The following is a 15127-nucleotide window of genomic DNA, read 5'->3' as shown; positions in this document are numbered from 1 at the left end:
GGATGTTATTGTGGTTTATTAGGATTGCCATGATGTTAGTGATACTGGTGATGTTGCCGGTGTCACTGTCTGTGATGAGGATGTTATAAAAAAGCCTTTACACATGCTGTGCATCGCCTCGAGTGATGCATATTAGCGTCCGCGCCTGATCGGACTTGAAGCAGTTTGTGGTGCTTACTCATGCCGTGCCCTCCTGTCTATATCCCTGCTTGTGTTGCACTTACTCTCAGATGTATGTTGTGATGTTGCTTTAGACAAAAGCATCTCCTAAAAGAAATTTTGACATTGTAGCATTGTTAGAGGCTTTATACTTATTGGAATGATAATTGGGGTCACTAAAACAGCTTAATGAGGCTTCCTGATATTAAACCAATATAAAAATAACTTATGAAGTATAGAAATATTTTCAAAAACACATTTGACAAGCTGGATTTTTCTTTTCCTTGTATTAAATAAAAGCATCTATTTTGTCAGCACATCTGTGCATGCTAAATATTAACATTTTGGACTCATTGGCTTCAGTCTGTAATTATATTGTTGGTTCATAAATTGTTGTCTCCAAACTCAACCTGAATTTTTTTCTCCAAACATGGTTGGTCAACTCCAGAACTACAGAGACATCATCTAACAGTTTCAAAACCTCAGTCATACCGACCCTGACTCCTGGAATAACCTTTAAGTGTGAAATCAGTAAATTCCTCTTACGATGACATGAGTTTCCTGAAAAGTTAAAACAGACCTACTTCAGTCTCTTTTTCTCCTTTCAGAAATTAAAGTATCATGTTATCCAGAAAGAAAACACTCTTCATGCCAGACACTGAAAGGAGTTTAGCTGCTTATTATATTAACATGTTCTCAATGTGAGGGCTCGTGCTGGCCAAGCGATTGATTAATTTCAATGCTCACATCCCAAAGATCCCAAAGATCCACGCTGATTTTCCATGGGTTTTAGGTCCATGTTGTTGTTGGAGCACGGATCCATTGTGTGTTTTGTCAAGAGGAGATTATGGGGGACGTGATGTGGCAGCCATCTTAACCACTGGCTCTTGTAAGAGTGATGTCAACCCTGAGAAATACAGTATGACTAATAACACAGATCATGTTTATTGCTGATTGGATGTGAGCATTTGGGCAGAAAACCTTTTAGGAGAGGCTCACTCCCACTCCAGTCTCTTCTTACTGTAGTTTCCATTTTGTGGTTTGGAGCGTTCACTCATGCCAGTCATGTCAAATTGAGGTTTGAGGCAAAGATCAAGTCACAGTGCGAGTCATTCTCCAAAAGAAACACATTTTCCAATGTAGTCATATCTTCTGGAGCTGTGAAGGTGGCTAATGTTTGATCGATGATGTTATGAGATCTTCACACTAAGACTCGGGCTGTCTCTAGGATACAATCAGCAGAGTAAGAATATGAACATTTATGGCTCTCAAAGCTTAAAAAGTGAGCCATTTTAACAGCAAGGACTGAACCACAACAGGAAACTTGCAAAAGAGTTCTCAAAGGCAGCGCTTGAAAAAACTATTCTGGTGACAGTTTCCTGAGTAGGTGTAGTTAAGAAATACATGTATTTTCATTTGGTATATGTATTTTAAGCTACTTTTACTTCTACTCCACTACTCGCAAAGGGCAATATTAAACTTTTGTCTCCAATTAGAACAGCTTTCTAACCCCCCCAAAATACTATTAATGTTAAATCTATCTATTACTAGATTTAATGAAAAATAAAGCTTTATTTCTACACTTTTTAGGAAGGATCTACCACTGCACAAAGTGTGTTTTTTATTATTATTTGAACTTCGTTTTGAATTACTTAAATTAATCGTTGGCAGATTTACTTGAAAGAGATTTTACTCCTGAACTTCTACATGATTTAATTCAGCTATATATTAGATGCTAAAAACTGGTTCCATTCATTAAATGCAAACATTAAAAATGAAAAATACATAGGTATTATCTTGTGACTCTCTTGAAGGAGTCCAATCTCTTGTCTGGGAGCTACTGAACACAAGCTTTATAAAAAGTACTTAAAACTGCTCCACCTTGACTTGCTTCAATATGAAAATACTACTCACTCGTTCTTGAGACATTATGAACATGCTAATGTAATATTTCCCATTTTATCTAATTAATTATCCAGTGTTCACAATAAATGAATAACACTGGATGAATCCCAGTTTTAAACTCCATCTGTTGTCCCAGCTCATTAAATGTATAATAATCATTTAAAGTAGACCATTATTCTGAGTATTTCTATATTTGAGAACTTTAGGAATATTTCGCCCCCCTGAGTATCAATCTGGCCTCTGGGAAATAGTTATACTGTTTTAGAACCATATAGACAAGATGGATAAATATAATGAATTACAAGACAAGGAAATTATACGAAATAGTGCTGGTTAAGCTCAGTGTGGCGAGTCCATGCACAGAGGCCACAGTGGTCCAGGTTCAGACCCTTTGCTGCATGTCATCGGCCTCATCTCTTCACAGTTTCCTACTCAAACCACTGACCTGTCCTTAAAATAAATTCATTAAAACCCATGACAAATAACACAATTTATTCTAATTATTTATGTTGGTTAACGTCTCAATTTAATTTCTCCTTGACTGAGAGAAAACTGTAACATCTTCAGTGATCTCATCCAGATGATCTTAGCATCAGACACAGTCATTTTCCAAATATTCCTCCAAACATATTTAGGGCTGCGGTCAGCACTAATGAGAAATATCTTGGGCATAGTATCACTGTGGAGGACTCTGCTGGTTTGACTCTTCAGAACATCAGAACACAGCCTCTCCATTGTCTGGGCTCTCTGAAACACTCCCCATGCTTGTAATTGTATAAACACAGCATCTGTTTCCCTCTCCACCCCCTGCAGCACAGGGTGCTCAGAGTATTGAATTCAGACAATGGGCCTCAGTTTGAGGAGTGGGAGTTCAGCATATTTAGACCATGATGTTCGATCCCCTGCAAATATGGACAGTATGGACTTCTACCTGGAAACCACATGTGCCCTGACGGCTGGTTTCTGCTTGAGTGATTCCACAGAAGGATGCTTTAGTGTCTCATGATGCTCAGGAGTTTCACTTCAGAATCAGGTCCACAGTAAGAACATTGCAAACAGTTAATCCAGTACTGGAATGAGTTTCAGAATAACTGTTTACTTCAGCAGAAGGTAGACCTTTTGTTGGACATGTAACATAACATAAATCTGGTGCACAAGAGACCAAAAAAAGGATCCAGGTCAGGCTTATCTGTGTGCCACACCACATTTACCAATTACTACTTCCCTTCAGACTACACTACAGATACAAATCATCAAGGTCAGCATTTAAATTTGCATCTTGACAGCTTTATCCATGACTGAAGAGTCTGAATCTGTCCATGTTTGGCTCAGAATAACTGTGCTGGTGAATGAAGTGTCTACATTTAATCAAAATATGGGGAGAGAGTGATGAGAGACAGGTACTGCCGGGGACTTGAACTTGCAACCAGTTCAGTCAGGACTGTAACTCCTGTACATGGGGCGCCTGCTTGGAGCACCACTTCCTCTTACATATTTAAATGATTAACAAGAAATACAAAGATGATTTCAAATTTATGCACAGGTCCTAACTGTTATTTTTAATAAAATGAAATGAGGTTCATTTTATGTTTTGTTTTGTTTTTAGTTAAGGACTTGAGCAACACAAAGTGCGACAGGTAGACTTTTCATCCGGCTTGGGGTACAACCAAGGGGTTCACGTGTCACAGCTGAGAATGAGCATCTCGTTTGTTTTCCTCATTAACACCTCTCCTTTCTCTCTTGGCAGGATTTTGTTCATCACTTCAGCGTGCTTCTCCCATCGGGTACCAGGGCCACCAGAGAGGGCATCCAGAAGTGTCTGGACCAACTGGATCTGCAGCCAGATGGATACCAAGTGGGAAAAACAATGGTATATACCGTGCCGTCTCCTTTTCTCCTTTAAATCAAGCTAAATACAGTAGAACATGGTTTGCTACCTGTTTCTGCACCATCCCTGTCCTCTAATGTATAAATAGTTTGGTCATCATAAAACGTGGATACTGAAAAGTTGAGCTTGTTGTAGCTCACAGACGTTTGTTAAGGAATTCTAGACAACAACATCAGTAACTAATAAAACTTCGATAAGTGACCAAATTATAATACAGAGTTACAGATGATTATAATTCCTAAACAGTATAGCCTCTCAGTCACAGTGTGATATATTTTCAATATAAGAAAAGGCTGAAGGAAAGGCATGTGATGTGAAATAATGTGTTAGCTACTCTACCAGCAGTTTGAGAGGTTTAAACTGGCTCAATAAGTAAATTAACGCCACAGTAATCCTGACATTCGATCAAAACTTTAGGCAGATCTGTGATTGAGTGATTTTTTCCTGTTGTGTCATGTTGTGTTAAATTGCTGAGAGATGATGCTGTATTTTATGTTATGTTATGTGTTGTATGTATTACTTGCATTGACTGAAATGATTAGGGTTATTGAAATAACTCAGACCTGACTGGTTTATTAAACTTTTGAACTTCACAATCTATAAGTGAAGTCACAGACATAAGGAAAGGAGGGTGCTGGACCTAACCTGACATTACCTGATGGCGTCCTCCCTCTGAGGACAAAAAGGATGTAATGAAGTCAGTACCCCACATTTTGTGTGTCTAAGTTTGCTATGAATGAAGCATGATGGAGGGGTCCATGTCTTGAGGATTCTGTCTATATAATTACAGGATCATACCTTACATACCTGTGACTGTATATCCAGCCAGGAGTGTCTGAGTGTGGGTGTATATATATATATCTTTCTGAGGGGGTCAGACAGCCCAATTCTTCATTAAGTGTGTGTATCCCTGTGCTGACTCTATCATGGTCCCTCCCCTCAGGTGTTTCTGCATGAAGCTGAGCGTCTGCGCCTGCAGGCCTTACTGCACAGAGAAGTATTCGGACGGATCGTCACGCTGCAGCGACGCTTCAGAGCCCGGCTGGAGAGGAGGCAGTTTGTGAGAATGAGAGACGCAGCAGTCTGCATCCAGGTAGAGTACAGTAGATTTCATCAGCTCTACTCTTCAATGACTTTATTTTAGTTTTGTTTATACCTGTATGATCACCGACCACATCAAATCCTATTTTTTTTTTAAATCGTTACTTTGGAAGAGCAGGCACTTTGCATCCAGCACTTCACAGAGAATCACTGTCACTGCAAGTCAAAATCAAAATCAGACACATTTGAAAACAGAGTAAAATGAAAATAGGATTACACATTCAATCAAGTTACAGTCTGACTCTTCCAAAGACCTTTTCTTCTTTCTTCTCTGATAGTTTGATAAACTTCAGCCGTCCACACTGATGATTTAAGCTTATTTTACAGATTAAGTTAAAAGTTATTAAAGATGTCTTTTATTAAGTTAAAAGATTAAACAAAGGAAATGCACAATATTGTATTAAAGTTGATATGATCAGTTATGGTTTATTTCATATGATAGAGGACATCCTCAGTGTTATAAAACTAATTCATATCAATATTGGTCATAATGTTGTTATATTGCTCTATGCATTCTGCAAAATTGAAAGGGATAATCAACTAAAAGGACTTAGAATTGTAGGCTAAGATCAAGGATGTTTAATTGGAGCTTCAGGTCTTCACCTGGAAATGACTGTAGTTGATGTCATCAGTATGAAAGTACAAACTTGAATACAATTCGCATCAACACGACTCTCACAGACATCTTCAGTTTTGTAAGGATTTAATGCATTCAATCAAATAACTAGATGATTAAGATTCTGCTTTGAGTAAAGAGATGTAAACTTCTGATTTATTTGATGAAGCCGATGAAGATCAAAGCATGTTTTGACTAAGAGAGAGCTAAACTTCATCACATCCTGAAAGTAATCCATGACTGTCATTTCCTCACAGAAATGGTGGCGTTCATACCAATCCAGAGAAGAAGGAGTGGAGGTAGAAGAAGATGTGGAAGAGGAGGTAGAAGAGGAAGAGGAGTATGATTATGATCCTTCTGCCCAGGAGGGGGCAGCGTTGTGTCTGCAGACTCACTGGCGGGGTTACAAGGAGCGTCAGAGGTTCAGGCTGTGGAGGCATGCAGCTGTGGTGCTGCAGAGAGCGTGGAGGTCATGGCTCTCCAGACGCTGCTCAGCCACTCTGGTTATTCAGACGGCCTGGCGATGTCACAAAGCCAGAGAAGCGTACCTGCGTCTGTACGCTGCTGTGGTACGACTACAGGCAACCTGCAGAGGCTACCTGGATAGGCAAAGGTAAGCCATGCTGTCAGACATCTGTAACCTCTTACCTTAGAAGTTTATGTTAACAGAAGTAACACTTGAGCATTTTATAGAGGCTTTATACACTAAAAACAGCTTTCAAAGACGCATTATTTTTCTTTAGCTGTGAAAAAAAGCAGATTAATCTTTGCACACTGCTGCTGCTGTGTATTTAGGCATTCAAAGTACTTATAGTCCAGAGCACACAATGACGCAAGCAATTCAATTCAAAGCAGCTCAACAATCAGCCGAGCTGCAGAGAGCAAAAATCAGACTTTGGCAAAATGTAGCTACACATCATTTATTTTGAGCTTGACCTTATTAGGATGTTTCTTTATGACCAAAATTGAAAGTATACTGATATCAGGTAAAGTTGTGACCTTGCTTTCTTGTCTGACAGCTTCAAAAAACTGAACGATCAGAGACTAAAGGAGAAAAAGGAGCAGCAGGACAAGCTGCTGCAGCTACAGAATGGACAGGTGAGTCTCTCCCCAGAAGAAGAGGAGCAGCCGTCTGAGAGGATCATGGACTTGGACCTCGGCACGTGGGAGGATCCTTCCTACCAGCAGCAGGAAAGGAGCCTCCATATCCTCAGCAGCAAGGAGGAGGAAGGAGGAGAACATGCTGGGACAAAGGAGAGTATGACTAAAGTGGAAGCTGAAGCATTCCCCACCACCACTGTGGTGGTACGAGAGAGATCCAGGACTGTAGACGAGCCCAGCCAGAAGACAACCCGAGCCAAGAGAGAGAGCCGGCGGATGAGGGAGTTAGAGCAGGCAAAGTTCAGCCTGGAGCTCCTCAAGGTTCGCTCAACCAGTGGAGGATCCTCGTCACCATCTGACGAGCGACGCTGGTCAGTGGAGCTGATGCCCTCTATTACCCCGCCCCTCCGTTCACCGCAGGGCACGCCTGACAGCCAGAGCTCCAAAGGCAGCTTTGAGCTTCTCAGCATGGAAGATGAGGCACCGAAGGCAGTAGAGGAGGTGACAGACAGTGAGGACGCCTTCTCCCCTCCTCCCCCAGACGCTCCAGAACCAGAGCCTCATGTGGAAGTGATGTCACCAAGCCCAAAGCCAGCTGAACTGCACAGGACAGAGATTTCTGATGCTGCTGATGCACCAGGTAGCAAAGGCCCTAGCAGAACAGATTTGACAACTCCTTCTGCACCCACTCATCCGCCCAAAGTCGACTACCTCCCTACATTTTATGTTCCTGCCAGCGAGGGCAGCACCGTCATCTCCCAGCATCTCACAGAAGAGCCTCAACAAACGACAGAGGCAACCGTCCCCACAACCACCACCACCATTGTTACCAAGTCTGTCAAAGAAAGGAAAGAATCCACACGCCGACCTGTGGTTGTTGTCATCAGTATGCAGAAAGAGACCCCGCTAAGTGAGGAGCTCAGTGATATCATCCGTCCTCCTGTTGAGGTTCGAGATTCAGCTGCTCAAACAGGGGAGCTGACACCTTCACCCTTGAAACCAAACCCAGCTCCTGTGCCTCAAGGTCCTGTCCCTGCTCCTACGTCTGGCCCTCAGGCCGACCCGGCCGTCATAGAGAAGCTGGTGCGACTGAACGAGGAGAAGGAGGTGCGGCAGAGGAACCAGCAGCAGCAGAACGAGAAGGAGATGATGGAGCAGATCAGGCAGCAGAAAGAAGCTCTGGAGAGGCAGCGGCTCTTCTTCGCTCAGTACGAGAGAGAAATGTTCGAGAAACAGAGAGGTGAAGCTCTGAACAAGATCCAGCAGAGTCGACAGGTTGGACCAGACGTGGGAGGAACTGCAACATCCGGCAAGCCCATCAGACCCAGTTCACTGCTGATAGAGAGGGCGGCAAGTTTTACTCCTCACTCCAGGACACAATCAGACTCCACTCCCCCTGTCGGGCACTCTGTACCTGGTGTGGGCGTCAAGGGCAGCACCCCTTGTCCCCAGCTGCCTCCACCGCCGGCCTCTGCTCCCAGAGAGAGACGCAGACCTCCTTCTGAGGGCTGGGCGCCCAAACTCACTCTGGAGACCAAAGATGGAGCAACAAGGGTTAGAACATCCACCAAGAAGCCTCCAAGTAATCAAGGCACCGCTGTTAGTATGAAGGATAAACCAGGCAACATCTTCTTCTCACCAAAGGACAAAGTCACGTTTGCAAAGTGAGTTGGGAATTTTGTGTATTTTTAAGTTGATGTTTTTTCCCAATTACTTTTTTAGACATGTAAAGCTGTACAATAATATATTATCAATAAAAACATAAGGCCCAAAAATAAGTTAAGTTAACCTTTTAGGGTTCAGTAAATCAAAATTCCATTCAAATTAAGAAAGCAAATGAGTCATTATAGCTTAAAATGTTGACGAAGTCAGAACTAAAATGTAAAGTTAAATTAAAAGAATTTGAACATCTCTGTGATACAACCACTGGGCGGCACTTAAGTCAAAAACACAGTTGCAGACTTGTTCCCACCTTATAAATGTGACGTGGTACACTGAGAGGAAGCAGCTGAAGGAACAACAACCCTGCACATGTATTCTCCAGAATAGACTTATTTCATTGGATACTCATGTTTTGTTGCTGCAGCATTAAATCTGATGGTTTTCATACATCATATCTATAACTATGTGTTTATTTTCTTTCTTCATTTTGTCGCTCAGGTTTGAGAATGAAGCTGCCTCCAAAGAAACACCTGCAGCTGTTCCTAGAGAGGGACAACCTCCAACAGTCACAACAAAACCCTCTAAAGGAGCGAAACCTCGGGATGTGAGTAATCTCACCGTTTTATTTCTAGAGAGAAAAGGAGACGTAGCATGTGTTTGTGAGTTTGCTTTTGTGACTTTTTGTGTTGTTAGACTGTATAAAAGAAGTGGACGTTGCTCTAGGTCTCTAAAGGTGAATCTCATGCACCTGCATGTGTATCTACTCTTGTCTAAATAAGGTCACATCAGGCTTTAGAAATGATTGAGATGCCAAATTTGATGCTTCATAACTTGTGTCCATGACTTCACAGTGCTTACCTCCTCTTCTTTTATACAATCTGTGGTTGTGAATTATTAATAATCTTGTAATCTTACACTTAAAAAAAAAACAACTGAACCATGAGGAACAAACCTGAGGAGGTTCTCTAAAGTTCTCCAGGTTATGAAAGACAACATTTAAACATCTTGCTGTTATCACTTGTAATAAACTCCAGGTTGGCAGAGCGGGCCAAAAAAAGAAAGCCCGAATGGCTCGGACCCGCTCCGACTTTCTCACCCGTGCCCCCGTCCTCTCAGTGGGGGGCGATACAGATGAAGAAGACAATGGCAGTGACAGCCCCCGCAGCCCCCGTCATTTCACTCTACCGCTCTCCAAACAGAGCTCCACCGAGGCGGGCCTTGGAGAGTCCTGTTTTAGTGACTCAGACATGGTAACAGGCGCTAACTTAGTCACCAGTGACCCTCTCTGTGTGGCTTCTCTCCTTGAAACTTCTAACCCTCTCAGCAGAGAAAGCATCGATCTGCATCACACCTCTGACTCAAGCTGAGCTTCAAACTCTTCTAAACATGTTCAACAAGTTTCCATAAGGGTGGAAGACATTTCAAAGGATGTTTTAGGGCAGGTTCTTCATAGACGCTTTGAAATACCTGCTGGAATAATGATGGATAAGAAAAAATTAACATTTAATTTTTATATTGACATACATTTAAGATTGGAAACCAAACATAAATCCAATACTTGGTTGGTTTTACCATTCCTCAAAAAATCCTTACCAGTTAAACACATTTAATTTTAGTTAACGCATCACAATAATGCATGACAGATTTTGAAATATTTTTACCCCTGAACATTGAGCCATTAACAAATTTTCTTCTCTAACTCAGTCTGGCCTCTCTTTCTCTCACAGCACTAACAGGAACTATTTTCCTTCATCAATTCTTCCTCATTAACACTTTTTGCATGACGCTTGTTATATTTTCTCTCTTGTCAAGATGCACAGGTCTCGAGGGAATCCCTGAAAATACACACCTTGACTTTCTTTATCCCCTAACAAACTTTTTCTTTTGATAGTCCTCTTCTCTGGAAAACAAAGATATCTCTTATTAAAGCTTGTGGCTTTTAAGTATTATCAGTATGATCTTATGATTATTATTAACAGTAACTGATACTGATACTGGAGAAGCTCCAGTGTTGTGATGCTGCCATCTACTGGCTTGAATCTGTCCTCAGATTAATGTAGTAGACACATGACAGTGCATCACAGAGAGGCCCTCCTTTAGTTTACCATGGTTCTAAACATGTTGTCTAACCTGATGTTGTTTCAGCCTGCGAACACTGAGGAGCAAAAGAAAATTCACAAAGCCATGTCATCGGGAGATTTAGGCAAATCTGACTCAATGCGAAAGAGTCTGCAGGATGGGAGGTTAGTTTTGCCTCAGTCTTTCTTTATTCATGAACAGATATTTTAATGGACAGTTTTTTTTTCACTTATAAGTTAAAGCTATAAAGTTGGATCACAAATGTCACAATCCATCAGAATTTCTATATTTTTTGTCTGTTTTTCTAAACAGAGTTCGAGGCAAGATGCGTTTCTGGGGAAAGGCAAAGTATGGGGAAAAAAAGACCTCCAGAGAAAAGCTGATCTGTGGGGGTGATTCAATGGATGGGGACTATGGAGACACTGGACCACTGCTGGGGGAGGGTATGTATCCAAAATTTGCTCTTTTTAAGGACTTTTTTGAAATCCAGTATTAAACTTTGGGTGTTTAAATGGGACTTTTTAAGACTTGCCCATCTGGTATGGTTCCCATGGAGTGTCACTGACTGGAATTCTCTCCCACCCTGCAGGTCAGGAAAACATGTCGCCCCCCTGCAGTCCTGATCTGGTGAGGGAGGACAGAGGGTCCAGAGACCTGAAAGAGAACAAAGAACCGTCCCCTAAGGTGAAGCGAAGGCGCAGCGTTAAGATCAGCAGCGTGGCTCTGGAGCCGGCTCAGTGGCAGAACGACTCGCTGCAGATCCTCACCTGCACCAACGACTACAGGAGCATGAACGACTTCCTGATGAAGAAGGTACAGCCTGACGGACTCTCTGTTTATCTCTTTGAACATATTGGTGAAACGGATACTTGGTGCCTGTGTTTAAACACTGAACATGTCTTTAGTGTTTAGTTTTTAATAGTTTTATTAATCTTTCAAGAGCCACAGGTAGTCTGTGTTCATCCTGAGGCTATTTTGATATCACATTTTAGATCAACGACCTGGACACAGAAGACAGTAAGAAAGACACCATGGTAGACGTCGTCTTTAAAAAGGCTCTGAAGGAATTCCGTCTCAACATCTTCAACTCTTACTCAACGGCACTCGCTGTAAGTTTTCAACAATCATTAAAAAGTCCTTCAATGTGGAAAAATGCTCTTTAAAATTATAGACACCAAATAAGAGCAAAAATGTTTTATAGTAAGATGTTTTCTGCTGGAGCATAATTTTCATAGTAAATGGATAAATACTTCCCTCCTCTCTGAACCTCATTGTCTTCCTCTCAGATGGATGATGGTAAAAGTATCCGCTACAAAGATCTGTACGCTTTGTTTGAGCACATCTTGGAGAAGACCATGCGACAGGAGCAGAGGGACTGGAGAGAGTCTCCCGTCACAGTGTGGGTCAACACCTTCAAAGTTTTCCTGGATGAGTTCATGACAGAGTACAAGCCTCTGGACAGCACGCTCATCAAGGTAGAGACACCTTACAATATCCTGCTGCTTAGGAAAGAAAACACATGTAGGGATTTGAATGAGGTCTGAACTGTTAAGGGGTGTTTCAATGCTTCATTGAGCTGATTACAGCTTGAGGTAACATTACAGAAATTAATGTTGTGGATCATATAAGACATTTAAAATGTTTCATGTACAAGGAGAACATTTCTAAAGTACCTGCACAAACTGTACAAACTTCAATGTGTTGTACTTTTCTGTATATCTGCCTTTTGGCCCTAATATTCATTTATATAGCTTTTATGAATAACTTAAATATTGTGTGAATACTAAATATGTGTATAATTCTCTTTCTTATTTCTTATTACAGCAGGCACCAAAACCTGAACGCAAAAAACGGAGGAAAAAGGACAATGACATTGTAAGCCTCTCTTTAACCTCATCATACATGAGTACATGAAAAAAACAAACATCTCTGCACCTCTGATCTTGATTTCTTTAATAACATGATATACTTATAAATATAAATCAATGGTCTAAATATAAAATGCTTAAAAAAAAAGGAAGAAGTAGAGGTATAAATGGTAAAGGGAAATATGCATGTGAACTTTCAATGAACCTGCACTCTGCTGCCCTCTGCAGGTGGAGGAACATAATGGCCACATCTTCAAGTCAACTCAGTACAGCATCCCCACATACTGTGAATACTGCTCGTCCCTTATCTGGATGATGGACCGGGCCTGTGTGTGCAAATGTGAGTGTGTTCACAACATAGCAGACCTGGGTTTCAGCAGATCCTAGATCCAGCATTAAAGATCGTTAAAAGGCTTTGGCTGTGGTTGTGGTCAGAGTCATTATGCTCTTGCTCTGAATGTGCGTTTGTTCAAACACCCTTAAGTCCATCAAATTCTTGTAAATGTGATATTTCAGGAATGTGTTGAGGGAATTTTTTCGAAATTGGCACAGCTGAGTAATCAGTTTGAGCTGATTAGATTTTGCGAGTCAGCGTCATTGTGACCTCCCAAAACAACTTTGTGTTTTTTCAACCAAAAATCGACATACTATTTCCTAATTTTCATACAAATGTGTCACAGAAGAAGATGATAAAATGTCCTGGGAAAACACTTTGCCTGAGAAGAAGATGGGACTGAGACCATATTAACATTAACATTTATTTGTATACTGACTCAGTAGTTCTAATCATGGATGCTCACCTTGAACCTGTAGTGATTCTGTAGATCTTCCGTGCTGCCTGCTCTCAGTGTTTTTAGCTTCTTTGCAGCATCATGTCATCAGAGTATTGTCCTCTGTCAAGCTTAAAACTTTGTATTTTGTCAAAAAGAGCTAAGCCTGAATCAAAGGAAATTCACTCAGTGTTTTGTTCACGTCAATAGGCTTATACTTCTTTAACTGGACTGGTAGCGGCACATAAGTTTGGGACAATAACTTTAGTTGTTCATTTACTACTTCTGAAGGCGATGGATGGCCATGAAAGTGGTGAATTGTTGCATTGAAATCAATAACTCAGGTGACCGAAGAGTGCTAATAATTTCAGAAATTAGTAAATTGAAGTCATATTAACAGAAAAAAAGAGTTCCAAATATCTACTGGTCAAGTTTTCCAAATATGAGAGCCTCTGTCTCTTCATCCCCCTCATAATTTGAGATTGAATAGTCTTGGTACTTTGGGGTTGTTGTGTAGAAGTAAAACAGCTGACAAAGTCCCCTTTGGCTCTCCAAACTCATGACAGTTTCATACCGGCTGATCAGTCAGTCAACAGACAAAAAGATCATCAGATCAAAATGCAGCCCTGACATATTTGAAGAGCTGAAACTGCAAGATGTGTTTACTTTCAGATTCATCAACATCATGTACTGTTATCTCCACACAATCATTCATTTGATCTTGTAAACACACACAAACACTCACACTAAGCTATGTTCAGCGAGCCCCGCCCTCTTCCCCCTCTCCTCTAATCAGATTGTTTTCAATTAGACTCATGGGGTCTGAAGCTCTGTCTCTGCTGACATCTCTGCACACAGTTTTTTCCTTTCTATCCACACAGGATGTTTCCTTTATGCCAGCCAACGCTGCTTTGGTCTCTCCAGCAATAACATTTTATTTGTCTCCTGTCTGACTGTTTTCTGAATGATGAGGAGGCACTGTCTCTCTGTGGAGAATGGAAATGACTCGTTTGATTTCTCTGGTTGTGTTTATCCAGTGTGCCGCTACGCCTGCCACAGAAAGTGCTGCCAGAAAACGACTACTAAATGCAGTAAGAAGGTAAGGCATATAAGGCCATATTGTGCGCCGGCACATTAACATCCCATGACATGAATTGTGTTACTGTAGGTTCAAGAACAGTAGCTAGTGTTATTTCTGCTACCTTATACACTCACAGTGATAGCCTTTAAAGGACAGCAGGCTGTGCTCAGATCTTAACAGTGTTTCTGTGTTTAACTGAGTTTGTGTTTTGAACAGTTTGATCCAGAGCTTTCCTCCAGACAGTTCGGTGTGGAAGTTTCTCGTCTGACTAACGACGAGAGGACGGTGCCGCTGGTGGTTGAGAAGCTTATAAACTATATAGAGATGCATGGACTCTACACAGAAGGAATATACAGAAAGTCTGGCTCTGCCAACAAAATAAAGGAGCTAAAACTGGGACTTGACACAGGTAATTCTGCTTCAGATTACAGCTTACAGGTGAATTGTGAAACCTGGTGGAACATTTTTGAATCATAGAGCGTATGAAAGAAGTGGAAATACAACAAGAACTCAACATTAAATATAATAAACTTAAATAATTAAGCCACGTAAGCAGCATTTTGGTTCACAGCGTGTTGGTTTTTCTGAACCAGAGGTGACTGTATCTTTATTTTGATTGACAGGCTGGTATGATAGCTATTAGTCAAACTCAAGCAGCCACACACTTAAGCAAATCCTGATTCGTTGTCTATTTTAATCTCATTTAAAAAAATATTGAACATGGGGCTTTATTGAAAAACTCTTGTAAGTAGAATCTGTGAACATGAACTGGTTTGTTGCCAAAAGTGACAAACGACTTTGGAAGTAGAGCTGGTTTCACAAATCAAACTTTATTCGCAGCTTGAAGACGCTTCTTCAGTGGCTTCCCTTTTGAGACTTAAAAGCTCTGTCTACTTG

The 15127-nt window shown here is 41.2% G+C and overlaps 1 protein-coding gene across 11 annotated transcripts in view; it reads left to right on the top strand.

Annotated features, from left to right (window-relative positions):
• The window catches only part of myo9aa (myosin IXAa), a 137626-nt gene that overhangs the window by 112337 nt on the left and 10162 nt on the right, over window positions 1-15127 (top strand). For 9 of the 11 annotated variants that reach the window (XR_004630685.1, XR_004630682.1, XR_004630680.1 and 6 more), the window contains 15 exons: window positions 3812-3934; window positions 4896-5045; window positions 5927-6282; window positions 6689-8434; window positions 8931-9036; window positions 9467-9682; window positions 10578-10675; window positions 10824-10954; window positions 11101-11324; window positions 11504-11620; window positions 11798-11986; window positions 12336-12386; window positions 12608-12719; window positions 14187-14248; window positions 14447-14639. Coding sequence is in view for 1 of the 11 variants with exons in the window: in XM_034679611.1 (XP_034535502.1) it covers window positions 3812-3934; window positions 4896-5045; window positions 5927-6282; window positions 6689-8434; window positions 8931-9036; window positions 9467-9682; window positions 10578-10675; window positions 10824-10954; window positions 11101-11324; window positions 11504-11620; window positions 11798-11986; window positions 12336-12386; window positions 12608-12719; window positions 14187-14248; window positions 14447-14639 (3874 nt within the window). In the remaining 10 variants the exon portion in view is untranslated. The remainder of the gene's footprint in view (window positions 1-3811; window positions 3935-4895; window positions 5046-5926; window positions 6283-6688; window positions 8435-8930; window positions 9037-9466; window positions 9683-10577; window positions 10676-10823; window positions 10955-11100; window positions 11325-11503; window positions 11621-11797; window positions 11987-12335; window positions 12387-12607; window positions 12720-14186; window positions 14249-14446; window positions 14640-15127) is intronic. The other 2 variants (XR_004630688.1, XR_004630689.1) reach the window with 1 other exon arrangement.

The sequence above is a fragment of the Notolabrus celidotus genome, chromosome 3 (genome assembly GCF_009762535.1).
Source record: "Notolabrus celidotus isolate fNotCel1 chromosome 3, fNotCel1.pri, whole genome shotgun sequence".
NCBI lineage: Eukaryota > Metazoa > Chordata > Actinopteri > Labriformes > Labridae > Notolabrus > Notolabrus celidotus.
This window is presented reverse-complemented; position numbering and strand designations above follow the sequence as displayed.